General features: G+C 50.8%; 2 protein-coding genes across 6 annotated transcripts; one reads left to right on the plus strand and one right to left on the minus strand.

Moving 5' to 3' along the window:
• Positions 1-14,673, plus strand: Letmd1 (LETM1 domain containing 1). 4 transcript variants are annotated; one of them, XM_006242354.5, is made up of 9 exons: positions 1-1,389; positions 1,836-1,987; positions 3,832-3,947; positions 4,519-4,601; positions 6,736-6,922; positions 7,017-7,118; positions 7,208-7,360; positions 8,452-8,548; positions 14,358-14,673. In XM_006242354.5, exons 1-9 carry the CDS (start codon positions 1,268-1,270, stop codon positions 14,459-14,461), a joined length of 1,116 nt encoding a protein of 371 aa, XP_006242416.1. In that variant the 5' UTR covers positions 1-1,267; the 3' UTR covers positions 14,462-14,673. The 4 variants fall into 4 exon arrangements, with proteins under 4 accessions (XP_006242416.1, XP_063120322.1, NP_001116253.3 ...); NM_001122781.3 differs by lacking the exon at positions 14,358-14,673 and adding an exon at positions 9,334-10,722 and having other exon boundaries at positions 1,238-1,389; XM_063264252.1 differs by lacking the exons at positions 3,832-3,947; positions 6,736-6,922; positions 14,358-14,673 and adding an exon at positions 9,334-10,722.
• Positions 11,108-26,949, minus strand: Csrnp2 (cysteine and serine rich nuclear protein 2). 2 transcript variants are annotated; one of them, XM_039079340.2, is made up of 6 exons: positions 26,486-26,793; positions 25,789-25,906; positions 20,578-20,809; positions 19,292-19,551; positions 15,711-16,007; positions 11,109-14,398 (listed from the first exon to the last, which is right to left on the minus strand). In XM_039079340.2, exons 3-6 carry the CDS (start codon positions 20,726-20,728, stop codon positions 13,499-13,501), a joined length of 1,608 nt encoding a protein of 535 aa, XP_038935268.1. In that variant the 5' UTR covers positions 20,729-20,809; positions 25,789-25,906; positions 26,486-26,793; the 3' UTR covers positions 11,109-13,498. The 2 variants fall into 2 exon arrangements, with proteins under 2 accessions (NP_001101583.1, XP_038935268.1); NM_001108113.1 differs by lacking the exon at positions 25,789-25,906 and having other exon boundaries at positions 11,108-14,398; positions 26,486-26,949.
• Between the last annotated feature and the right edge of the window lie 240 nt (positions 26,950-27,189).

The following is a 27,189-nucleotide window of genomic DNA, read 5'->3' on the forward strand; positions in this document are numbered from 1 at the left end:
ATTATAAATGTATACACTCAAGGATGGAGGTGAGGGACTTAGAAGCTACCTGAGAACGGAGAGAACCCATCTTTTGGTTACTGTCTTATGGTTTTACTGCTGTGAACAGACACCGTGTCCAAGGCAACTCTTATAAGGACAACATTTAATTGGGACTGGCTTACAGGTTCAGAGGTTCAGTTCATTAGCATCAAGGCAGGAGCAGGGCAGCATTCAGGCAGGCATGGTGCAGGAGGAGCTGAGAGTTCTACATCTTCATCTGAAGGCTGCTAGTGGAAGACTGACTTCCAGGCTGCTAGGGTGAGGGTCTTAAAGCCCACATCCACAGTGACACACTTGCTCCAACAGGGCCACACCTTCTAATAGTGCCACTCCCTGGGCTGAGCATATATAGCTCATAACAGTCACTCTTTATCCTACCTACCTCATCTACCCAGTACTTGCACTGTACAGCTTTGCATCTGTCAAAATCACCAGCCCTCCCAACATCGAGACATTCCACAGACCTGGAAGTCTTTGCAAACATTTCATCCTTGACTTTTCACCGAATTCTACAACCCAAGTACGTTCCACAGGAAGTACACTGAGGCGACAGGTCCAAGGTACCACGCACTAAACCTGGCTTCAGACACATGGTTTCAGTGTGCTTCGTGTCGGTTAAAAGGCCTACGGGCACGAGAGGGCCGTCAACTCTCGGCTGGACGCCTAGAAACCCTTCCAAGTAGGCATTATGTGACAAGGGCACATGAGACCCAGAGAGCGAGGGCTGAGGAAGAGAGGGGATGTGAAACATCCTTCTTGGGTTCCACACTGGCCTCCTGATTGACGGAGAGCGGAGGCTCGCTCCCGCTGCCGCTAGAGGGCGCTGCGCCTACCGCATCGCCGCCACTAGAGGGCGCTGCGCCTCCCGCGTCGCCGCTACCATCGGGGCCACCGCCCCGGGCACCCACAGAGGTCAAGGCAGCGCTTGCCCGTGGCCCCGAGGCCCCAGGGACCGACGAGGGCACTGGGTCTCTCAAGGAGACGCCGTCCTCGGCTCACCATCGCTACCTCAGGCCGGGTCCGCGCGTTCCCTCCGGGAGGCCCGCTTCCGGTCCTGCGGGCGGAAGCGTCGCTGCGTCCTATCCGGGTCCCGGCCTGGGCTCGCACCGGGGGCGCCGGGCGGCTCGTAGCCGCCTGTCAGCGCCGAGGGGCGGCGCGTGCGTGCTTCGGGGCGCACTCTGACCCGGAGACGACCTGTCTCCCCTCTCCCTCCCCGCCTGTGAAGATGGCGCTGTCCAGGGTGTGCTGGTCTCGGGCTGCTCTGTGGGGTTCGACCGTCGCCCCTGGACCCTTTGTCACCCGGAGGCTGCAGTTGGGCCGCTCTGGCCCTGCGTGGCGAGCCCCTCGGTGAGGGCCCTGGAGAGAGAAGAGCATTTTTGACGTAGAAGCCCTTCCAGCGGCTCAGCCTCCGCCTCTCGGGATCCCACGCCTTGGGCCCTGGGTTTTGCTTTTCCACGCTGGATCCCTACCGAACGCCGGTCCCCAACCCTCCCTATGCTCTGTGTCCTGAGATCTCCCCGCACATCCTGAGCTCATCCATCAGCTTCCCCTCCCCATCTCTGCATGGCCTCAGCTCGCATTCCCCTGTCCCCGCAGGTTGTGCGCGCACTCCACGCTCACCCCTCTGTTCACGGCTTTTCTGCACGATCTGCCTTTGGTCTCAGACCAAAGGGCTTGAGTTTCCAGAAGGGTCGAGTTCCGCCCACGGGAACTCGTGTTGTTTTATAGTAGGGGCCCCAGGCACGAAGTGGCTTCTACTAGTTCGCAGATCGTCTCTTTGGTCTTCCTTGTAGGTCTTCAAAGCTTCACCTTTCTCCAAAGGCGGACGTGAAGAACTTGATTTCTTACGTGGTGACCAAGACGAGGGCGATTAACGGAACGTACCACCGTTTCTTGGGGCGTCACTTCCCCCGCTTCTATGCCTTGTACACAACCTTCATAAAAGGTAAACGCTAACATCGAAATCCCCGAATCCGCTCTCCTGGCAGCGTTAGTTACAGTCAGTGGATGTGCGGGGTCCACTGCAGCGCTGTGAATTGGGAGGCCTTCTCTTCCTCCAGCGTTTGAGCAGTAATTCTTACAAATTGTCATGGCCACCTCTTAAGTATCTAGAAGGATGTTATTAGGGTAGACAGGTCACCTCTTATCTGACATCACAGGAGAGAGCAGAGGAGATATATTCTAATTTCCTTAGAAATTCCTTGTCCTGCACAAGAGCAGGGGACTGTTATCATAAGAAAACCAGATGTAAATGCTTCTCTTTAAACTTCAGCTTTTTAACACCAGGGCGTCACAGTCAATTAACCCCACATGTTCCCCAACCAGATATTAACTTGCTGCTTCCTGGGGCAGTTTAGGTAACTTGTAGTGGAAATAGAATTATATACACATGGTTTCCGGGTGTTTCAGTTCAAAGCGGAGGTCCGCCAGCTAGGTTGAAGGGATGTGAAGTAATGTCACATGACCCTGGAACCAAGATGCCTGACTCAAATCCCCATTTGTGATTTAGACTGTGCACTGGTGGTGGTGACTTACATGGTCTGTCCCTTTGGTTTCTCATCTATAAAGAAGCAATAGAAGCTGCCTACTGATTACCTGTTTATGACTATTACTTAGTTGTCTAGAAAGAGTGTAGCCCAGGCTGGCCTGAGGCTTTCTGAGTCATTGATGACCTTGAACTAACGGTCTCCCTGCCTCCATGTTCTGAGTGCTGGGATTACCATGCTGAGGCCCCACACCTAATGGCAGAGATTAAACCCCCACATTTAAAATGCTTGGAACATGGCCTGACCTATTTTAGTATGGCAAGCTCTACACTAAGTGCCCAGAAAGTGTTAACTGTTACTATTGTATTCTATACTTTTACCCACTAATTAAAACAATAGACTGTTGCCAACTTTGAGTGTTACTGTAATTAGTTAGCTTCCTGGTTACTTTGTCTGAAAAGTGGAGGTAGGAATGGCTGCCTTGCCAGCTATGGTGGTTCTGTGTCTCCAGCCCCACAACCCAGCAACCCAAGGCAGGAGGAGCGGGAGTTCTAGGCCAGCTTCAGCTACGTAGCAAGATCCTGTAGAAACAAAAACAATAAACCCCCAGAAAAAAATATTTAATGGCCACCAATCATATATACGCATACATGCCCTGTATTATTTGAAGCCAATCTAGGTAATATTTCGCTCATAAACCTGGGAGCATTAAAGGTGATTTTATTCATTTTATTTGTGTGACTGCATGTATACATGTGTATATGCCTTAGTGCTCTCTGAGTCAGAAAGTGCTAGATGCCCCGGAACATGAGTTCTGGATGGTTGTGAACCACCCACCATGTGGGTACTGGGGAACTGAACCCAGGTCCTCTGCAAGAGCAGTAAATGTTTTAAACCTCTGAGCCATCTCTCTAGCTCTGGAAGCATTTAAAAAAAAAATAACTAGATAAATATAAGGATTATCATAGATTGAAGATTCAGAATGGAATCATAGCCGTATGTCAAATTATGCAAATTATAAACACTCCCCAGGAAGCAGCAAGTTAATATCTGTCTGGGGAATACATAGGGTTAGTTGACCATGCTGCCCCTGTGTTAGGGAGCTAGACTTTAAAACCAAGCATGAGTAAGGAACTCTTCCACAGCAGATCATAATTCAGCTGGGTGATGTGTCGGGGAAGGGATCGGGAGCTTCCTTGTTGGTAGTGCCGGGGAGGGGCTGGTGTGTGTGCATGTGCGTGACCACAGTAGGAGATTCAAACCGGGATAACACCACGTTCTGTCCTCCACTTTAATGGGGCAGGAATACAGATGTTATGGGCTGATGCCAAAAAGGCTAGAAGAATAAAGGCAGACATGTGGAAACAAAATCTAAAGTTTCATCAACTCTCTTACCGGGAGATGGAGCATTTGAGACAGGTACGGGCCAGGGACAAACACCCAGAAGCTCTGGGCGAGGTAACTAACCTGGAGCTCAACTCTGCTTCTTTCTCTTCCTGTCGATCAGTGGTCACACATTCCCCTTTGCCAAGGGCGTCCTGTTGTTTGTCAGAACTGGGTTCGCTGAGAATCTGGTTCGCAGCAGGGCATGTAGAATTCCTGGTGCACTCGCTGATTAAATCTGTAAGTAATAAAACCCAGTTTGGTTTTCAACACACAAAGATCTGCACGGAGCTGCAGTGAGAAAGTGTCTGGCAGTGACCCGAGGAGCAGTCTGAAGCTGAAGTAAGAGCCCAGGAGAATGTTTCACTCTGCACATCCAAGAATGTTCACTTAGGGATCTGATAAAAGGCCAGGCCCGTAACTCAGTGTTTGGGAATAACAAAAATTCACACCCGAGGCTCCACCCTCAAGGGACCATCAGAAGTAGAAGCAAGCAGGGTCCTTTCTGTAGGCTGCGGTGCAGGCTCATTTTAAGTGAGTGGGATGGAGGGATTGGCCACGTTATCAGGAGCTCGGGTTAAAATGGGATCTGCTTGTTTCTGTTTAGTTCCGACGAGATATCACCAAGTGTCTCTTCATAGGCCTCATCTCCATTCCACCCTTTGCCAACTACCTGGTCTTCTTGCTAATGTGAGTATATACCACCAGCAGCTTGAAACTATACATTTTTTAAAAGTATTTTATTATTACCTTACGTGTATGGATGCTTTGTCTGCATATATGTCTACACTACACGTGTACCTGGTGCCCTCAGTCACCAGAAGATAGTGTCAGATTCTTTAGAACTGGAGTTACAGATATGGGTGCTGGAAATCGAACCCAGGTCCTCTGAAGAGGAACCAGTGCTCTTAACCTCTGAGCCATCTCTCCAGCCTTGAATCCCAGTGCTTGGGCGTTGGAGGCAGAGGGTCAGAAGCCCTAGGGCAGCCTGGATGATAGCATGAGTTAAAGGCTAAGCAGAGCGACCCAAAACCTTTCTCAAGCAAACAGCAAACAAACAAAAAAACGCCAAGGAAATTATTTGTTTTTACTTACTTTTTTATCTTTTATTTTTATGTATATGTGGTTGTGTGAGCGTAATTATATGCATGCGGGAGTGAAGCAGAAGAGGGCGTTGGGTCCCCTGGAACTGGGGTTATAGATGATTGTGACCCGCCATGTGGTTGCTGGGAATGGAACCTGGGTCCTATGGAAGAGCAGACAGTGCTCTTAACCCCAGCTCCCAAGAAAATCGTTTTAAAAAACTTTTCATTTCAGAAGGTCAGAGGTCATCAAACTTACTGCTTCAATCTTTTCATTATCCCAAATTAAAAAAAAAATAATTTACTTATTTTACTTTACGTCTCTGAGCGTTTTGCCTGCATGGGTGTATATGCACCACGTGAGGGCCCACAGACTGTTGTATGCCATCTTGTGGTGCTGGGAACTGAACCTGGGTCCTCTGTAGGGACAGCATGTGCTGTTAACCGCTGAACCATCCCTCCAGCCTTTGTCCCAACGTCCTTAAGAACTACTCAGTCACATAGTGACAGGTGCACGTGGCTCAGCAGCTCTGGGTGTCATAAAGTAACCTTCGTGTCTTCCCACCCTACAGACAGGATCTTACTCTGCAAGACGAATGACACTCTCAGCAGAATAATCATTTTGCATTCCGATATCATGGCTTCGTTATTTGATAGCCAGAGATGACGCTTGTATGTAGGGAGCCTGCGTGGCATTTGAGCCTCGGGCTGCGGGGTAACAGCAGCTTCGGACCAGAGAAGATGAAAACCACTCTTCTCATGGTTTCAGGGCCTGCGGGCCCAGCTCTCCCTCCCAGCGCCGACGCTGGATGGTTCACAGCTGCCTGTAGTAGTTCTAGCTCTAGGGGAGCTGACACCCTGTTCTGCCGCACTCATATGCACATAATCAATGGATAAATAGTAAAATGAGACTTCTCAGGAGAGCGATTGGTTTGTCTTATGTGGGTGACATTAACAGGCTCGACAATGAAATTTAGCTGTTGAGTGAGCCAGGTGGAGGGCCCAAGGCCACTCTATGTCTGTGTTCTGATGTGGATTCTTGGGAGATGGGTGCCTCTTCAGGACGGCAGTCTGAGTGGTGGTTCATACAGCACAGTCGCAGCTCCAGTGAGTGCATGAGCTTGGAAAAACCAAAACCAAAACCCAAGGTCTCACCCTCAGCGCTGACTGTCTTGGAACAGAGAGAGGCTTGCCTCTACCTCCCAGTGGGACTGAAAAGGTGTGTGCCGTCACACGCAGCCCGTACTTGTGATATCTGTGTCTTAAGGTCGTAGACTCATCTCTGCTCTGTTGTGTGAATTGATTACCCCGAGTGGAAAAAAGTAAATAAACCTCGCTTGCCCATAAAAGTAGTGCTAGAGCTTTGTAGCCGGGGTAACTGGATTAAAGAGCACATTCTGGCCTTCTCAGGACTGTGTACATGTGACTGTGCTATGGTGGGCAGTCTGCATTATGCACACCAGGTACCTCTGTCTGAACCGCTCCAAAGCATGTTCTAAGTTTTAGTTCAAAGCGAGGCATTTTACCTGACTGCCGCACACCGAACCTCCCTTCAACCACATTTCACTAATACGGCTTGCGGTTGATCTGAGACATGGGTGAGACACACAGGAGAAAGACTGTTGTGTAGAGAAACAGGCCTCTGCCGGCTTCCTAGGACCCATGACCGCCAGGTACCTGACTAGCCCACTCTGAAAGATGCCTCTGTCAGAAAGTGATTTTATGGTTCTTTTTCCTTTTAGGTACCTGTTTCCTAGGCAACTGCTTGTCAAGCATTTCTGGACCCCCAAACAACAAATTGACTTCTTGGACATTTATCATGGTTTCCGGAGGCGGTCCCACTTGGAAATCATCACGCATCTCAGAAGGGCTAGCGCTTTGGTTTCTAATGAGAAGCTCCGGTGGCATCTGGAGGACCTGTGTACCAAGGTATCTCTCCAGCCAGGGCTCTGGAGGTCCCGGGCTCTAAACCAGTAATGAGCAGCTAGTCAGGGCTTTCTAAAATCTACCCATCTCTTGCAAGGTGCAGAATGGCACCCACCCAACGGCACAGGACATCCTGGCTCTCAGAGACTGCTTCTCTACCTATCCCTTGGGCTTCAGCCAGCTCCAGGCTTCTCAAATGGTGAGCACCTGGAGGCCGTTTGCATCCACAGGCTCGCCCTGTTTGAGGCTGTAAAGTAAACCTTTCCCTCTTCTTGCCCTGCTTGTCAGAGAGCCTTGAGCCAGGCCATGCTGCTCACACCTTACCTGCCCCCGCCTTTGCTGAGGTGGCGTCTGAAGAGCCACACCGCTGTGATTCACCAGCTGGACCGGGCTCTGGCAAAGCTGGGGACTGGTCACCTGACTCCGCAGGAAGTGAGATCGGTAAGAGACTGACTGATGGCTGTGTCTGGCAGGGCTGTGTCCAGGCTGGAGGCTTCCATGGCTCCTTACTCAGAACAAAACTCAAGCTCTGTGTCTGGGCTACTTTAGTTTTCATATAGGATCTCCATGTGTAGCCCTGGCTAGCCTCAGACTCTCTTTGTAGATGAGGCTAGCCTCCAACTAAGTGCTAGAATGACAGGCTCATGGTGACATGCTGAAACCTCCCCACCATCCCATGTAGTACAGGCTGGCCTCAGACTTAAAGCAATCCTTCTGCCTCAATCTTCCAAGTGTTGGGATTACAGGCAGAGCCACTACACCTGGCTCTACACTCGTCTTTATTTTCTTTCTGTGGACTTTTTCTTAATGAACATAGAGTAGGGATGAATTTAAGAAGCAGGGACCCTGGGCAGGGTACGATGTCACACGCCTGTTTTTAAAAAAAAAATCAAGGACAATATATTTTAAGCCTGCTGTTTGGGATTATGCAGGCGAATCCGTCATGGCCTGCTGTTTCAGACTCATGGGAGTGGCAGTCATCAACTTAAAAAAGAGGAAAGTGGGGGTTTTTGGCTCACAGTCTTGCAGGTTTTGGCCCCGCTGGTTTTGGTACCATCGTGAAGCAGTGCATCCTGGGAGTATGTGGTAAAGCACAGCTGTTCATCTCCTGTCAGCTGGGAAGTGAGACAGGAAGAGGAGGGCTAGCATCATGTAGTGTCCTGCAAGGACACCTCAGTAGGCTTCGGGCTTTAGCTCCTCTCCTCACTCCCAGGAGCACAGAGCAGAGGGCTGAGCCTCCCGACCTGCACACCAAGCTGAGGCCGTTGGTAACCTGGACAGGGTTCATACAGAACGTGCCTGCAGGTCTCGTGCACGCTGCTCAAGGTCTCTACCTGGACTAAGCGTGTGGGCCTTGGCAGGACGTGTAGCAATGGGCACATGAGTTTATCACCTCCAGTTTACACTGCACGCTGGAGGCTTCCTGTGGGGATGAGGTGGTGGCTTATTCAGGAGGTCCAATCAGTGTGGATTATTTCTATGTCTGTGGCGTACTAAGATTGCTAAGGACATCTCTCTCCTGAGTGCTACAGGCTTGCTATCTTCGTGGCTTGAACTCTACCCACACCTCTGATGACAGGTGTCGAACTTGGCTGGGAGAATGGCTGCACATCTCCTGCAGCCTAAAAGGTAAGGTGACCTCTGCCTGCGGCTGTGCTGCTGGGATCTAAGCTGTAAACCAAACCAAAAACCACGACAAGAACCAGACAAACAAAATACGGGCTCACTGTGCACCTCTGGCTGCTTTGGAACTCACTGTGTCCTAGATTGGCTTTGGACTTGCAGCCATCCTCCTGCCTCTACCTCCTATTGCTGGGATTATATCAGTGCAGCACCATCCCCAGCTCATTTGTACTATGTTCCGGGGTTATTTAGGTATTGTGAGCCTACTGCATGTAGGCTCAGTGTGGACTAAGACAGAGGCCTGCTTCCTGCTGGAGGCAGCGCTTCACAGCCTGGGAGCTGTTGGCGTTTGTCTGCAACATGCCCTGTGCACAGCAGGGTTTTAGCACATATACTTACTTTCCCATACCCTTTCCATGCCAGCCACCGCCCTTTGTCTGCAGTGTGCCAAACAAACGATGTCTCCAGACACTGCCAGGCGTTCCTGAGCTTGGGGTGGTGAGGGGAGAGGGACAGAATTGTCCCTGGTGAAGCTGAGAACTGTCACTACAGCACCAACCTCTACCATGAGGTGACTACCGTCATGAGAGCCAAGGCACAGTGGATAAATAGAAGCAGAGAAAAGCATGCACTCAGGGCGGGGGTGAAGGGAGACTGTGGAGAATTGCCTCATGCCACTGTCCTCCCTGTCTGCCTGCCTGTCCCTGGCCCTACCCCAGTCAAGCTCTGTACCCCAGGCAGTTAGAAGGCCGCTGTCCCCTAGCAACCACTGACTCTGATGGTGTTTTCAGAAGCTGAGCTGTCTCTCTTGCTGCACAACGTGGTCCTGCTCTCCACCAACTACCTTGAGACAAGGCGCTGAGTGAACCGTGGGAAGGATGGCATTGTCCTGCAGTCGCATAGTGTAGCGGTGTGGGACCAGGGAGCACGTGCCAGCTGACTGTGCGCACCACTAGCATGGGAGGCTGGCAGAGGAGCACGCTACCCATCCGGGAGCTATAGACATTCCCTCACTGCTTGAGCCTAACCAACCCGTGTGTGCTGCCGTCCCCTTATTAACCTGGAACTGGCAAGCACCTCTGGTCACGTAGTACCTAGGTCCTACACAGTCGGCATTTGCCCAGGTGGGAATCATGTGGCCTCAAATTCACAACTGCCATGGGCTTTTTTGTTTTTTTGAGGTGAGTCTGTTGCCCCGGCTGGCCTCAAATTCCTGAGCTCAAGGGATCCTCCCACCCCAGGCTTCGGGGTGCTGGGGCTACAGGTCCATACTGCATTAGCCTCACTGCCATGTCCTTTACAGCAGGGCAGTTTTCCTGAGACCCTGTGTCTCATGAAGCTGAGGATGACCTTGAAGTCTGGTTTTTCCTTCTTCCACCTTGAAGGGGTTAGAACACAGGTGTGGAGCCCTGCAAAGCTCTGGGGTGTGGCCTTGGAGAACTGGGAGAGTGCTCCTGACTTTGTGAGTGCTCCTCACCACATCTTTTTTTGCTAGAGATCTCTGGTGCCAAGAATAGTGCTGCTTACCCTGGAGTGAGGACACCTGTGCCTGGCCCTGCACCAACGCCCTGGCAGTGTTTTTTTCTTACACCCTCTCCCTATTCCTTTCTTGGCCCTTTGGAGACAGTCTTACTATGTAACCCAGGCTGGCCTTCGATTCCTGGCAATGCTGACAGACACTTCTGCCTCAGCCTCCTGGGGACTGAGAATATAAGCCACACCCATCCTTTCTGGTGAGACCAAAATTAGGGATGCTTTTCCTGTCACTAGCATGGACTAACTTCCACCGCCCCTTTGGTATTCTCTGGACACTTGTTTTTTATTAACTTATGGGAACATTCTCAAGGAGAAGGTGAGAAAGAATGGCTGCTTGGTCCCTCCCTGCATTCATCCCCAGTGTCTTAATTTCCAGGCTGTCACCACCCTAAGGACCTTACATGTTTGCTACCTCCACTGTGTTGCAGCGAGCCACCTGTAACCAGCAGTGGCTGCCTTTATTTAGGCTGTGGGTCAGAACGCACAGGTACTAATTACTGCCCAGCCCGGGAGACCAGATTGCATTGAGATAGTGAGTTGGGCTTAACTGTTGTGTGTACATCTATGTCCTGTAGTTCTGTAATAACTTGCTGTAAATGCATGAAGCACTATCTTTAAACCCAAGTAAAGACTGCCTGAAACCAGTTTTTGGGAATTACTTATGCACACTCTACTCACTTTCCTAAGGCTTCTTTCGTAACAGTGACGTAACCTGACTAATGGGTGTTTAACCGGTGGGAACAGAGCTCTCTGACGGAATGGAAGAAGTGTTTAAGGATCAGACATGCTAGAATGGTAACCAGGGTTAGAGGAAAGCGCAGCCACAGACATCAGGGGTCTAACAGGCCAAGTCTGTCTGAGTAAAGGGGAACATGAGGAGGTCTCACAGGACAGGAGTTTGGAGGCAATGGTTTGCATTTCAGTCACAAAATATTCCTATCACTGACTTAGCCTGTCTAGGGTAGCTCTGCATACAGAGCAAGGGAAGCACCTTCCTCTCACTGCAGTAAGGTAAAGAACCCCACACCACTCTCCAATATTTCTTTAATATTACATTTAAATATCTCTTTAAATACAGCATTATTACAATGTAAAGAACCTAAAGAGTGAACATTGTTTTCAGAGAACCAGACAAGCTCTGGGTTCACACTGAAAGTCCGACCTGTGTACGGAGTCCGAGGAGACAACATACAAGAGCTGCAGCCGTGCACAGTTCATCTACGCTAGACTGGGGACTGGCTCTGCTTCTGTGACACAGGCCTAGCCTTCCTGGCAACCAGGAACCATAAGTTCTGTCCAACTCAGGTAGCACCAGAACTGAGATGGACTAAGTTGTAGAGGAGGTCCTTTGCTTGACATTAGTCAACGCTAAATATAGCACTCAGACGTCAGGGTCAGTTTGAATCAACAAGGAATTAATGAAATGCATTTAGAATAAGAAATCAGAGTTATATAGAAATATCAAATGTCTGGGGCTGGCTAGTCCTTACATTTCTTTTTTTTCGGAGGTGGGGACCGAACCCAGGGCCTTGCACTTGCTAGGCAAGTGCTCTACCACTGAGCTAAATCCCCAACCCCTAACTCTTTACATTTCTTAATGAAAATCCAAATCTAAAAGCTAAGAGAGATGGAGTCTTAAGAAGGGAAGGGGCTGAGTCCCCTCCTGTCCAACAAACTTTCAAGAAGATTCCATCAAGTCTCAGCTAAGCTTGAGTCTTTGAGACTGCGAGTTCTAGCCAGGAGTGAGAACACTTGACCTCTTCAGATATCGCTAATATCTGGAAAGAGAATGTACTTAAGAACCCCAACAAAAGAACCAAGCAAACCGAGGAAGGGACAGTGGCAGAATGGGCTAAACACCAGCGTCTACTTTAAGTTCAAGGTCCTTCAGGCTTAGGGATCTTTGCAGATGTTTCTGCTGCCACATACACTAAAGTCTGTTTATGACACTAGGGCCTTATTATCCCACCAAAAATAAATAGATAAAACTGAGCAAGGAGATGCACACCTGCAGTCCTCACACTCAGGATGCACGATCAGAAGGGCCACCACAGGTTGGGGGCCAGCCTGGTCTACATAGCAAGTCCCAGGGCCATTTAGCAACACACTGCCTCCAAAAAACAAACAAACAAACAAACAAACAAAAAAAAAAACAGAACGAGTTTGTTTTTCTTTCCTGGTAAGAAGGTAATGTTGCCAATAAAAACGTCAGTGCTGGGTGGGCCTCGGAACGTCACGAGGGGAGCAGCACTACTGCTGAGGTAAGTGTGGAGTCCCAGCCATGCCTGTCATTATAAGGAGACCCCGAATCCTTTGGATGTGGGACTCCTACATCACAACTAAGAACCTGTCTGACTTCCAGTTTTCATGAGTCTCCCAGATGGAAGGTTCCGATAAACACCTGCCACTCCTAGGATTGAACCGTAAACTCCAAAGAGCTTTCTAACCCCACACAACCAAGAAGGGCCGTCAGGGCAGGTACAGAGGGAGTCCTCAGTCATAATGAGCTGTGCTACAGTTTACATTCCATTCAGAGCCAAGACCTCCCAAAGGGACAGAGAGTGCGTGTGCGCGTGCGTGTGTGCGCGTGCGTGTGTGCGTGTGCGTGTGTGCGTGTGTGCGCGTGCGTGTGCGCGTGCGTGTGTGCGTGCGTGTGTGCGTGCGCGTGTGCGCGTGTGCGTGTGTGCGCGTGCGTGTGCGCGTGCGTGTGTGCGCGTGCGTGTGTGTGTCGCACTAGGTGGGAGAGCAAGCTGGACAAAGCCATCTTCAGATTGTTCCATGCTGGACCCCTGCCTGATGCTCAAGCCTCACTCTGTACCACATCCCTACCCAGCTTGCATTTCACCTTCCAAGACAGAAGTTTCACTCGAGTACCGAAGCACATACTAAAGAAAGAATTCAGTTACAGACCAGGGATTCCCAGTTTGCAGATCAGGTCAGGGAACACCAAACACGTTGGAAATTTACTTATTACCAGTTAAAGGGGCGGGGACAAGGCAGAACAAACATTCTGAGCCCCTGGGAGTTTTGTACAGAAGCAGAGGCTCTTCTGGGATCTCCCCTCCATTGTAGGCTCAGCTGAGTGGCCTTCCCACTAGTGTGGCTGCTACAAGACGCCGCGATGTGAGGAGCCAGGGTGGAGCAGGGAGCTGCTCAATGCTTGGGTCTGGCACTCGGCATAAAGAGCCGCTTGAGCTGCCGAGCTCGCTCCGTGATCGACACCTTTGTTCTGGTGGCCCAGAGAGCATGGTGACGGACCCTGCAGCTGGGGCTGGTCTCCTGGGTATGCGCTCTCAGAAAACACATGTACTAACCTTTCCTACCCACTTTCCTAAGACTTCCAACAAAACAACCTGGGAGCAGCAGTCCTGTTTTGAAATGGCATTAGATAATAAATAGAGAATGGACAATGTATCTCAGTCACACCGCCAGAGGGAGTTCTAGGGCTGAGTCTTCAGGGGTCCGGTCCTCACTCTGCTGGGAGTTCTGTACTCCACAGCCTTCTTCATTGTCTGTTCGGAAGGGTAGGCTTGAGGGAGACCAAGACGGGTGGAAGTCTTCGCGTTCAGGCTCCTTACGGTTACAGTCGTCAGGCAAGAGTTTGTTGAGACTGGGTGCTTTCCCCACTTCTGGTTTACAGAGAGCAGCGGAGTCTGAAGGGCTGCAAGCCACCAGTGAGGTAACAGGGAGGGAGAAGACACTCAGATCTTTCTCCTTGGGGAAGGAGGCTGTGCCTTCTTCTGAACCAGACTCTGCTTTCACTCCCACGACCGGCCTCTGCTCTACCTGGTAGTACACCAGAGGTCCACTGTTCAAGTAGGATGGGCTGCTCATCGGGGAGGCGGCTGGGTGTTCTGAGTTCTCAGTAAAACACAGGACGGAGGAACCTGGGGGCAGCTGAGCCTGGATGAGAATGGGGGCTGCAAGGCCTGGACACAGCTCCTGGGGAACAGCCAGGGGCTCCTCCAGGATGCACACGCCCAGGCTCTCCATGCTGGAGTCCAGGCTAGCGCTCGAGCCACTCGAGTCCTCCTCGGCCTTGAGCCGCTCCAGTTCCTCTGCACTCTGCAGATGCATCACTGCAGTCTCGTTCTCAGCGATGAACTCCTGGAAGTCCTGTGTCTCCGAGCTCTGCGCTCCCGGCAGGGGCTCATCCTCAGCGGCCGCCGGGCGACTCACCTGCCTTTTGCTCTCCAGCTCCAGCTTCATGATGGTGTGGAGGTAGTGAGTCCGCACTCGGATCGGATTAAACTCAATCCGCCCCGCCATGTTCCCACAGCCATCCCTGGAGCAGCCGCAAGGAAAGGACATTCGATCCACCTGAGGGAGCAAAGGAGGTTGTGGCCAGATAAGAACGACAGCTCTAACAAGGGAGACAGGTGACAGTCACTGGCACACACAGCAGTGGGACCTGAGAAGCGACCGATTCAAACCGTAACGCACAGCTCAAGCTCACAGCCCTACGCTTAGCTTCCCGACCCCTTGCAACTTCAGCCTTAGCTCAACCCATTAATTAGTGGTGGCTTCTCAAGAGAGCCATTTACTTTCTCCCCTGGGCTTTGTTTCCTTTTCTAAATAAAAAGACAAGAATCTCATCAAAGGCTCCTTCCAGTTAGCATGGCTAGTGCTACCTCTGAATGCTGGCATCTCAATGCAGAAGAGGTCTGTGCCTCAGGAACTTCAAGAACTTACCTGGTTCACTGAGACAAAAGGCTGGGCCAAGCCTTCTGCATGACAGGCATGGAGATCTTGCTACTTTGATGCAATGTATTCTAGGGAAACTAAACAAAGGTGCCTTCTGCTGAGATGCTGACTTGAGATTCACACTGGGGCAGCACCTCACCACCTGCTTTCCCCTGAAGGTCAACCAGCGTAGTTTTAAAGCAGTGGCCAAGATAATTACTTATGGCCAGGGGTCTCTAGAAAGATGATGTGCTGGCACGTGCCTTTAATCCCAGCACAGGGTGGGAGAAGGCTAAGGCGGGTGAATGTGAGTTTTGAGGCCAGCCTGGGCTATAAAGTGAGTTCCAGGCCAGTTTTATGAAGAAAAAAAAAAGGGAAAGAAATGCTTTCTGCTTCTTTCTCTCTTCTTAATACAAAAAAACAAAACTCAGAAAACTTACACAGCAAACAGTGAGAACATGTTTCCTATAACATCACCTTACTGAGCTCTTTCCCCAGACCCAAAGCAAGGTGACAAACCCTGGGAATTCCAGAATTTGGAGGTGGAAGCAGGACCAAGAGTTCAAGGTCATCCTTGGTTATAAAGCAAATCAGTTCCCAACCAGCTGGAACAAGACTGGTTCCCCCGCCCCCAAAGCAAGCTTTCTCCAGTCCCTCCAATCCTAAGACTGGCTGAACCTGAGACTGGGAAAGAAATGCCGGTCAGAAGACTATACAGCTATGTGTTAAATAAAGCCAAGGGAAGGAGTTAAAGGCTGCCACTTGTGTCCCGTGAGGTGGACAACAGAAAAGACAACGGTCACCTACTCAGCCACAGGGCCTGCTGTGCTTGTTTTCTCTGGGAGGGCTGTGGAACCAGAGCGTATCTCGGCCACGGGTCCCTCACCTAGTAGGAAGCTTTCATCCTCCCTGTGCCCAACCGCATCCCAGGTTTGGGTGTGTAACCGACCTGGCATTTAATCCCAGCCTGGCTACAGGCACAGGCTTCTGGGTCACAGTAGAGCCGACAGTCACAGCCACACTCTTCCCGAGACAAGCGGATGGCTCTGAGCTCCTGTTTCTCCTCAGCATCGATGCGGTGGACCCCGGAAGCCCTCAGCAGGGCCCGCCGTCGTTTGGTGGGCAGGGGCTGGAGGAAGAAGTAGTCATCCACCTCCACGTTCTCCACATCGATGTCTTCGTCTGAAACGTCGTCGAGGGTCAAGCCGTCGGCCTCCACGGACTCCACCGTCCCGTTCTTCGTCAGCTGCCAGGAAGGAGACAGGCTAAGTCAGCTTTGGAGCATTACCAACAGTGACGGAGCCCCCCGAGTTCTGCAGTGACAGGAGCTGTGTTGTCCCAGAGCTGAGCACCAGAAATGTGCAGACTGGAACTGGGTTTTATCTGATTTCCAAAATAATCAGTGGTTGCCATTCTGGACTGCACAGGATTAAAATCCAGAGCCTTCGCCCTTCTCAGTTCTAGTCTCAAAACCAGTCTCTGCCAGCTGCGGCAGCACAGAGCTGTCACCCCAGCTGCTTAGCAAGGAGAGGCTGGGGGGCCTGAGCAGCACAGCAAACCTGCCTAAAGGGGGTTGGGGATTTAGCTCAGTGGTAGAGCGCTTGCCTAGGAAGCGCAAGGCCCTGGGTTCTGTCCCCAGCTCTGGAAAAAAAAAAAAGAACCTGCCTAAAGGGGTTTTTATACACACCTCGTCTTCCCTCCTAGGAGATAACATTTCCACAGCATTCCCTCCATTTCTAAACTGTCACCTGCATGGAGCTAACAGTGTACCAGAGGCTGGGTGTTCCTTAGCGATACTGGGAACCTTACAAAATGCCCTCAGGAGAACCCAAAGCTACCTTCAGAAAGAAAGGGTGCACTGGAGAATGGCACCAGCTTCCCAGGTCTTTGTCAACAGAATCCCCACGCGGTAAATAGTCACCGTGTGAGAAGACCTGCACCTCACTGCTGGGGGGTGGTGGTTATTATTCACAACTGCGAACACCACTCCAGCACAGGGGCTAGAAGAAGCATGTACTCTCCTCCTTCTAATTCTCATTTATTTGACTTCAAAGGAAAACGGTGTGAGGTAGGGCAGTCTGAATAACACTGTGTGATATCCATCAGCGGAAAGCTGGGTTTTCTGCAAGGTGGACAGAAAGCCAGGCAGGACTCTAGAAGGACAGGCTGGAGAGAGTTTCTGGCTGAATGAGTTCTTCAAACTCACTAGAGGATCTAAGTAAAGAAAACGAGGCCCGGCCCCTGGGGCCCTGGAAGCTGCTGGCGGGCTGAAAGCCCAGTGGCTGGCGTCTTCAGTCTATTTCATCAGACAGCCACAGTGCTGGGGCACGAACAGCTCCTGCGAGGGGTGACGCAACAGGCCTGAGCCACCGGTGAGCAGTGCACTTCACTGCTTGTGGGGAGCTAGCGGAGTGGGGCTTACAGCTTCTAAGTCTATTCCCTATACACCAGGCAAGCAACTGCCAGGCTCCTCTCTGTATCCTTACAACCATTCCCATGTGTCCCCAAACTGGCCTGTCCCCGGCATTCCCGCTGCCCCCAAAGGAAAGCCATCAGATGCAGGAGAATTCAGATCTCCACAGAAGGGGCATTGCAGAGCAAGGCACCCAGTCATGAAAGGGCTGGGACAGCTAGATATTTTGGGGGAGAGAAAAGTTAAGGCCAGGTATAGTGGATGGCTTACACTTAGTAATGCCAGCACTTAGGAAGTGGTAGAAGCAGGAAGAACAAAAAGCTCAAAGCCGGGGTTGGGGGGTTAGCTCAGTGGTAGAGCACTTGCCTAGCAAGCACAAGGCCCTGGGTTCGGTCCCCAGCTCCGAAAAAAAGAAAAGAAATAAAAAAGCCCAAAGCCATCCCCAGCTCTGCAAGTTCAAGGCTTAAACGTCACGAGACCTGCCCCCAAAACAAAACCAGGCAAGACCAACCACCACCCAATCCAAACTACTTACAGTAATAAATCCCATATGGATAAAGCAAAACTAAAATATTAGAAAATTATATGACACGAAGGCTACAGCGCTCTAACAGTTCACTGAAGGGCCCTGAGGGGAAAGAACTATCGAATGGCGCCCAAGACACGTGGCACATGGGTAATTTCAAGACTGCGCCTGTATAGGTGCTAAGGACAGGAAGCCTTCCGGGGAGGAAGGCAGGTTCCCGCCATGCTCTGACAGCATGGCGTGCTCAGTCTTCCTGCTCGGGACACTCAGCAATGCCACCTCTCACATTACCCCTCCACCTCCTGTGGGGGAGCTGCCTTCTAGGAAAGGGGCAGAGAGCCTTCACTGCAAGGGAGAAGCCGTTTATTTGTCTAGCTGTTACTATAGCAACAGAAAGGTGACAGGGTCAGTGACTGGAATTCCTCAGAAGAAAGGGAAGGGTGAACTTCACTGTGGTTAGAGTAACACGTGTGAGGCCTTAGGAGTAGGCTGAGGGCTTGCGAGGAGTGAGTGAGACCTGGTTGGTCTACACCCTCCTGACACCCTTCTCCAACTCAGCCAGGCCTCAGTTTGTCTACACCCTAGAAATAATGCAGCTGCCTCACGGCGGGGTGCAGAAACTCATTCATATTCTCTAACCTGTGTTGGGGACGGAACTGGAGGCTTCATGCACACTGGGGAGCGCTCTAACCACTGAGCTGTACCCTCGTCTCTGGGAAGTTTGAGGCCTTGTGGAAACTCTGATAGAGTGTCGACGTGGGTGTCTGATGAGTCTTCTGGTGCTGTCACTGTCAAGTATGGAGTAGGTGGGGTATTTCTTTTTTTTTTTTTTTTTTTTTTTTCTTCTTTTTTTCGGAGCTGGAGACCGAACCCAGGGCCTTGCGCTCGCTAGGCAAGCGCTCTACCACTGAGCTAAATCCCCAACCCCGGGGTATTTCTTTTTAAAGACTGATTTATTTGGCCTGGTCTGGTAGTATATGCCTTTAACATCAGCACCTGGGAGACGGGCAGGCAGGTATCTACCAGTGACCCGAAGCCACCTGGTCTACATAGCACATCCAGTCTAGCCACGTGAGCCAACATGTGAATGCTGTGGACCAAACCTAGCTGCTCCCTCTGTAAGAGCCACAAATGCTCTCAAGTGCTGAGCCATCGCTCCAGCACCTACTGCTACTGTCTCCAAGGGGACCATGTCAGCCCTCTGGGGTGACAATGTACAGATCACAGAGGGCCATGCAAGATCTGTCAAAGATCCAAAACCTGCTCTAATCAAAACAACCACTGACACAGGAAACTTATGTTCTCTTGCTGACAGACCTGAGAAGTTTTGAGTATTCACACCATGCTTAAAAAAGCATTCTTGTGACAAGTAGTAAGGGGACTGTGCAGAGAAAGTCGCTTTTTATCTCTGGTTGACACTGCCACCAGAGATGACAAGAGGAGACCACGTTTGGAAATCTGAGACTTTCATTAGAAACAGAGCTCGCACTCTGTTTGCCAAGATCAACAGTGCAGATCAACCTCGCTGGACACAGGGTTCCCACTTGGCCTCGACACTCAGGAGGCACCGGACCCCACACCCCACAGGCACCTTCATTTTCTTGGCATGAAGTTTCTCCTCCTTCAGGTGCTCACGAAGAATCTCTCTGTGGTTCACCTCTTGCTCTTGTGCAAACTCACAAAGGGTGTAACTGCGCACAGAGTTGTGGCGTTGGGCCATCCCCAGAGAGCTTCCACCCTGGCTGGGCACGCTGGTGAAACCCTGTCGCCGGGCGAAGTAGTACACAGTCACCTGGTCAAAGCGGACATTCTTCCTCCGCAGGGGCTTCTGTCGCTTCAGGATGGATGTTGCTGTGAAAAGGAGCACATGGGTGTTAATCCGGAGACAGCCAGCTCAGGACCCTCACCTGCCCTTAGTCATCGAGGCTCTCCCGCTCTCCCGCACCAGAGACTACTTCCAAGTCTTAAGTCATATGCGAAACTGGAAGGAGCTTTGAACCTCAGCTGGTTCATCCCCCTGCCTCCACACTGACTTCATCTAAATTGCTGGGCACAAGATCTATTTTTAGACAGCAACTGGGGAATGCTAGGTGTTTATTTCAGGAGAAAAGAAAATTGCCATGAGATGATTTAAACTAATTAAAGCTAAATTTTAAAAATTCAGCTCTTCAGTTTGTATTTCAACAGCCACATGCGACTAATAACCACTGACAGGGACATTTCCACCACAGAGGAGATTCAGCTGGACGTACTCTTCTGCAGAGGGAGATTTTCTCTAATTGACCCGATGATAAACATTTTAGGCTCTTTAGGCCGTGAGGTCTCTGTTGCAACCACTCGAGCATACCTTAGTGCATGAGGACGCGCACGGCCTTGGGCCTGACTGTGACGGCCAAGTAAACAAGCCTGACCCTCACTGTCTGAGCTGCTTTAGGCACAGCTTGAGAGCGAGCTGAGAAATGCCACTGTGCCCAGCAGGCGCCACCAGAAAAGCTGCCAGGAGTGCTCTGCTGAACCAGTGCCTCTGCTGAGGGGTTTCAGTTCAGGGTTCAAACCTCGGAGATCCAGGGGCTCGAGACAATAGGACTGAAGACCTCTGCAGGTGCTCCAGTGTCCAAACCAAACATTTACTCCTGTTCCCCTACGGTTTTCTGAACCCCTGGGCAAGTCCCCTGAAGTAAAAGTCTCTTCCTCCCCCAAATCCCACCCATCGGGGCACCAAACGGCAACACAAGTAGAATGAATCACTTTAGCCTCTGCTACTGGAGCAGTGAGGTTTTCCAGATACAAGGGCATGCTGTGGGAAGGGTAAACCCCCGGGCTGGCTCCAGGGCTCTCTGAGGAGTGTGGGTCAGGCACAAGGAATGGCTCACTCACGTGTGAAGCTGGCAGTCGTAGGAGGGTTAAGGCTGTCGCAGCTGTCTGCACTGTCGCTGCTGGACATCTCATCATCCGAGTTGGAGACTGACGAGCCCACGTCCACATCATCGAATTTCCTCTTGAGGCCTGAGCCCGAGAACGCATCCATTGGCTTCCAAAGGTCTCCTTGGGGAGCCAACCACGATGGCCCCAAGCTGCTCACCACCAGCTAGCCAGGAGCATGAGGACTCTGCCCAGGGGAGAACAGCAGTCAGCAGTGTGGTCCCAAGACAGAGCTGGCAAGTCTGTCAACATAGCACGCTCACTGCAGACAAGCAACTGGCCGGCACTGAGTCTGCCTCTCCAACCTGGTCTTTCTTTGTTGGCTCAGGCCAATGCTCTCACTTGCTCCCTTCCAGCCCCTCAGTCACTCTTAGAACAATCAGTTTGCAGCAGCACCTTCCCAGGGGAGTGACAGCCTCACTTTCAGCCCTGCTGGCCACAGCAGTCATTGGCCCAGGCTACTGCTCACTGCCCTTCTGACCACACAGGATAGTACTCTGAAGTATCACCGGGAGACTAGATCAGAAAGAGCATAGGCTTTGCCTAAACCAAAGCCAGACCCAAGTGTTAATCCCAGAGATAATATAGTCTGGCCTGTCCCCAAGAGTATATCTTAAATATACTAGTTCCTTCGATATTAATAGCCTTTTGAATGAAAATAGGACTGCTGTGTTAAGAGTTTAGAAGACTATGTATATCAGTACCTCCTAGGGGTTTTTTTAATACACTTATGGTCAAGGTAAAAGCTGGGAGAAAACAGTTCAGCGTTTCACAACCTGATTATGGAACCCACTGCTCCCAGAGTATGTTAGGGGGCAAATCGTCTCTGGAACACATTTTGGGAAATTCTGCTCGAGTCTCTCAATTCTGAAGGACATTGGCAGCCAGGGAAACCCTTGACCCAGATCTTCACAAGTGTGAATCGTCTCATCAGACTCTCAGAAAGGGCAAACTTAGTACTGAAGAAAAGGGGGCGAGATTAGAATCTGCACTGGCTTCAAAACCCAGAGAGCAGGGCTGTGGGTGCGGCTCAAGTGGCAGAGTGCAAGCCCGGGGTACACGAGGCCCCAACTTTGATCCCGGCACCACATACAATTCAGAAACCAGATTTTTTTCATGGCCTCTCATCATTTTCTATGCACAGAGGAAAACACGGATTTACACTCTCTGGCCTCTGAAAAGAAGCCATCAAGGGAAAGCGGAAGAGATTACCCTGGCTACAGGACACAGCAGGCACAAGCCTTTTTTGTCTCTTCCTCCCTCGTTAGACGTAAGCTCCTAAAGAACACAACTCTGCAGGAGAAAGGCTGAGAGGCATCCCACACATGACGAGGCACGGGACCCCCACACCGTGGTCTCACTAGTTGCTGACTGTGCTGCAGGATTAACAGCACCGACCGGGACATGCAGTCGTGACTGCCTGGCTTCAGAGCTGCTTCCCAGAATGCACTGTAGTGACGGGAGGTATTGGCTACATCTTGATTTTCTGGTCTCCATCTTTTAGTAGCAATTTAGATCAGCTCTACAAAGTTAAAGCAAACCTGGTGGGTGCTTTGGGGATTTCCTGAAATATCTACTCAGATCACATGAAAAGAACTCTGCACTTATGTCAAAAAATGAACCTGAGCACCTTAACTTTCAAACAAGTACAGCCTTCAAATAAGTTTGGCTGAGAAGAAAAATTACAATCAAGAGTTTGTTAAGAATTATAATCAAGGCTGGGCATGGTGGCATAAGCAATAATTCCAGCCCTTGGGAGGCAGAGGCAGGTGGATCTTTCTGAGTCTGAGCCTAGCCTAGGCTACATAGTGAGTTCTGGGACAGCCAGGGATACACAGTACCTGACTAAAAACATTTATATATAAGATAATTAGGGGCTGGTAGTACGCAGTTGAGAGTGCTAACTGCTCTTCCAAAGGACCCGGGTTCAGTTCCAGCAACCAACCCTCTAATTCCAGATTCAGGGAGTCTGAAACCCTCTTCTGGCCTCTGCAGGCACCATGGTACACAGGCATACATGCAGATTAAAAACGCCACTACACGGGGCTGGGGATTTAGCTCAGTGGTAGAGCGCTTACCTAGGAAGCGCAAGGCCCTGGGTTCGGTCCCCAGCTCCGAAAAAAAGAACCAAAAAAAAAAAAAAAAAAAAAAACGCCACTACACATAAAATCTAGAAGGTTTTTAAAGAATCAAATAAGTCTGAATCATGAGCTGTGTTCCTAGGGTCTGCCCACAGGTCACATTAGGAAAAGACAAGAGGTAAGAGAACGACGGGACTTTTTACAGTTTAAGATCTTAGCTGGGCTTAAAGATGATACCCTTCCAGCTAACAAATGTCTCATTCCAGTCTATTTTGGGTGAAGGAGCATGGGGGGGGTGGGAGGGACCTCTGTCATTAAATATTCATGTGGATGCTATAGCGGAAAGGAGAATGCTGTCCACTGAATCCCCTCCCCCCATGCCGTCTCAACTACACAAGAAACCAACACTGAGCAAAAAACACGTTTTCTTGGAAAAACCTTAAGCGTCCCTTCAAATCTAACTGAACTCTGGTTAACGGTTCTAGAAAAATGGCTGCTCCTTAGCCTGGAAGCACTCAGGGACGGGATTGGAAGCAATTGTACACTCTGCCTCTCTCCTCAGGGTCCTTTGCTTCCGGCCGTGTGGATTTCCTTGAACTATTATTTTTTAAGTCTCCCGTGGAGTTGGATCTGTGCCAAACCCATCTCTCTTACTAAAACTCCCCCTTATCTTACCCAGCTGCCCCCGAGGACCCTTTCATCCCGCTTACTCTGTGCCCTTGAGCTTGGCGATGCTGGTGTTCCGAGCCCCTTCCTCCCACCTCTGGGGTTGTGGGTTGGGCAATGACAGAGGTAGGCAGTAAAAGAAAAGGGAGGGGAAAACTGAGATGTAAGGAGAAGTAATTTTTCTTAAGCAGCCAAGGATAATCAGGCCTACATTTGTAAATCGTGTGCCTACTGACCTAGATGACCTATTCCACTAAAGGACTGGGACGCAGCTCCCTAACCCAGTGGCTGCCTGTTAGGCCTTTGAGGCCTCCTCTGGCTTCAATTCCCAGCACCGCAGAACAATGACCATCTCCCGCATAGCCCTCAGGAAAATCCAGGACCCCACTGTTCTAGCTCTCTTCACCCACTCAGGATGTTAGCGGTACTTCCTGTGAAACTGCCTGTTTTAATTGTTTAAGTCTAGCTACGGTCTCAGCCGCATGAGGCCCCAGCCTGTTTCTTGAGAAAGGTCTGGAACTCCCATGGTCCTCTTGCTTCTTCAGTCTCTCAAGTGTGTGCCCCAAGTGCAGCCCTCCAGCCCTGAAGATTTTAATTTCTATCGCCATCCGCTGGCAAACAGTGCACGTTTACGGTCCAACTCTCTGGCGAGAGAGCCTGAAGACGTTCGTGGTTAACAGGAAAACCCTCCCCATTCCATCCTGCCTAGAAGAACTCTAATCCATTACTATAGTAACCATGAGAACAAGTTGCATATTTTTTTTTTATTCACCGAATTAACATCCTCTCAGACCCAAAGTAGAAACCAGTCTTTCCCACTGACTCGACTATCCCCTTAACCATTGGTAAAAAGATAAAAAAAAAAACCAAAAAAACAAAAAAACTGACCCTCACGTGACAGTATATGCACGTAATCCCAGCCTTTAAGTGCAAGAGGAGCAGGAGTTCAAGGTCATCCCTGGCTACAAGGCAAGTCTGCAGCAAAGCAAGGCTACATAAAACCCTGTCTCGACCCCCCTCCCACTCCTCTACTTTATTAAGTTATATGCAAGCATTGAAACCTTACACAGATATAACCAAGGTGAGATTAGAAATGCAAGTCGGAGTAGCTAACTAAATGAGCATCTCGAACAACAGATAATGCATCTCCCTATAAAAGCTTTCACCTGCCAGTGACCTGAAGAGCCAGTGTTTTCTGTTTCTAGCTGAGCATTTCCCAAAGGTTCGTATATGGCTCACAGCTACAGCACATAGATGACATTAGGCTAGCGCCAAATAAAACCAGCATGTATATTTCAGTACTAAGTCTACGCTCTCTTTCAGACTGATAAGGACTCAAACCTCAAATCCCAACTTATATAAGAAGAGCAAATATCGGGTGTGGCAAAGCACGCTCATCCCAGCAATCAGGAGACAGAGTCAGGCGGCTCTCTGTGAGTTCCAGGCTGGCCAGGGTATGCACGGGAGCCCTGTCTCAAAAATCATCAACGACAAATACAGTTCAGGGGGAAACTGTGGACACAGAATATATTTGTAAAGTTTCGGTGATATGAACCTTTTCCTTAGATGACTCCAAAACCCTAACACAGGGTACACCTCACAGAGGAGAACCTTTCCATCCAACTAGAACCCAATATTCTGCTAAAGGTCAAGGAACCTCTTATAAGACTGTTAAGACTACCAGCCACGACTCAGGTAGAGGTAGAGAGGCTCCTGTTATACCATAGAGTAAACTTGAGTAAGATGCCCTTCCCTGTTCCCCCTTCCTAAGATGCTGTGGGTGATTCGCAAATACTATCTTATGGCTCTACGTGTCCTTGCGATCACCAAGATCATGGAAGAGCAAAGGCAGTGTGACCCTGCTGCTTCAGATAGGTATTTAAAGAAGGCCCCCTGGGCTGGAGAGATGGCTCAGCGGTTAAGAGCACCCGACTGCTCTTCCAGAGGTCATGAGTTCAATTCCCAGCAACCACATGGTGGCTCACAACCATCTGTAAAGAGATCTGATGCCCTCTTCTGGTGTGTCTGAAGACAGCTACAGTGTACTTATATATAATAAATGAATAAATAAAAAAAAAAAAAAACAAAACATTTAAAGAAGGCCCCTTCCCACCCCAACTCCCCTCCCAGGGTTTTACCCCTTTACTAACCCTAGGTTAGAATTCGCCTCTCCCTATGTAAACCACATCCTAGAGAAGACACGAGAGCCTTGTGAGAGACCTGGAACATGATGCTGCATTAACTCTCCTCTGAAGGATATCGCCATTTATAACTCTCCCACATACCGACATCCTGGTTTTTAGAGATTTGTAAAATTTAAAGCCGCCGAAGAAAAGCAGAATGTGGATCGGCTGGGGTTTTAACCATGGAAACTGGAGGACACGGGGAACAGTGTCATCTCTTGGGAATAACTTCTAACCTTTCATACTGAAGAATGGCTTCTGTGTCACACTGCCACTCTCAACCCTTCTAAAAGGGTGAATCAAGACCACAGCACTCAAAGGGATGGATGGCAGGCGGCGGCTGCGTGTTTAGGCCTGTGAAAAGGATCAAGCTAGCAACCAGGACAAGTGATGCTCTCATTTTTGCACACAACGCCAGAAAAATGGGAGACATCGGGAATCAGAGCACAAGGGACATGCCAAGTCACCAGTTCCCCTCAGTTCCGCTGAGGAACCCTTCCGCTCTCAATCCATTGATTCCCGCTACCCTTCCCGCTCATTCCGATCTTCTGCAATCCCCACAGCCTTCCATATCCTCCAGCCTGCTACTCACAAATTCCCAACCACTCCTCCCACATTTTCCTCCAGTCCCCCTCCCCTTCCTTCACTTCCCTCCATCCTACATCACTGCCCACTCCATTCCGAACTCAGCCGTCAGCCGCAATCCAGCCGGCTTCCAAGCCGCCCATCCGTCCCTCGAGCTAGCCTGCAGCCGGGCCCGCGTCCCCGGCGCCCCAAGCTCCCACGCCTCTTCCCAGAGGCGTCCCGGCTCCCCGCCCCCCGCCTCCTCGGTCCGCACAGCTCGGCGCCGGAGCGCTGCTCCACGGCCGCCCAAGAGCTGCTGCCAAGCAAGGACGAGGCGGACCCCTCCGCCCCGCACCCCAGGCCCATTACCGGCCCCTCCGCAGCCGCTTCTCCCGTCACGGTCTCCGCCGCCCTAGCTGCCTATTCAGTCCGTGTGCAAGGAGGGGAGATCGAGGCGTGCCGGCTCCCGGGCCCGTCGCGTGGATCTCGGGGCTGCAGGGTGTGTGGGCCGGCCGGCAGGCGGCGGGGGGCGGGCGGCTCTGCACTCCGGCTCCCCGGGCAGCAAAGCCCAGAACCGTCCCGGCTCCGGCTAACAATAGGCTCCGGCTGCAGCGCTCTGCCTCTTATAGGCGCCGGCGCGTCGTGGCCGAGGCCCGGAGCAGCCTGGGAAATGGAGTCTATACCCGGCCCACACCCAGGGCATGCCGGGAGTATGCGGGAGTTTTGCGGCCAGTGCAGCAAAACCCTCGCCGGTTCTGAAGCGTCCTCGGCGGACCTCGGAGAGCACCTGTAGGGCAGCTGCCCACCTTGAAGAGAGAGGCTGCGGATCTTCCGCTACACTTCGGCACTAACCACTAGTTCTCCTATCGAGTCCTGCTTTTCCTCGCACCAGGACCTCACCCCATGCCTGGGGAACGTGATCCTCATGGGGTTGACCCATATGACTTGCTGCAGCTGGCCTAATTTATACGAGAAATTACTAGCAATGATGGATCGATTTCAAGTTTCTTTTCCACCCCAAACGGGGGTCTCTCTACATGGCTCTAGCTGTCCTGGAACTCACTCTAGACCAG

The sequence above is a fragment of the Rattus norvegicus genome, chromosome 7 (assembly GCF_036323735.1).
Source record: "Rattus norvegicus strain BN/NHsdMcwi chromosome 7, GRCr8, whole genome shotgun sequence".
Lineage (NCBI taxonomy): Eukaryota > Metazoa > Chordata > Mammalia > Rodentia > Muridae > Rattus > Rattus norvegicus.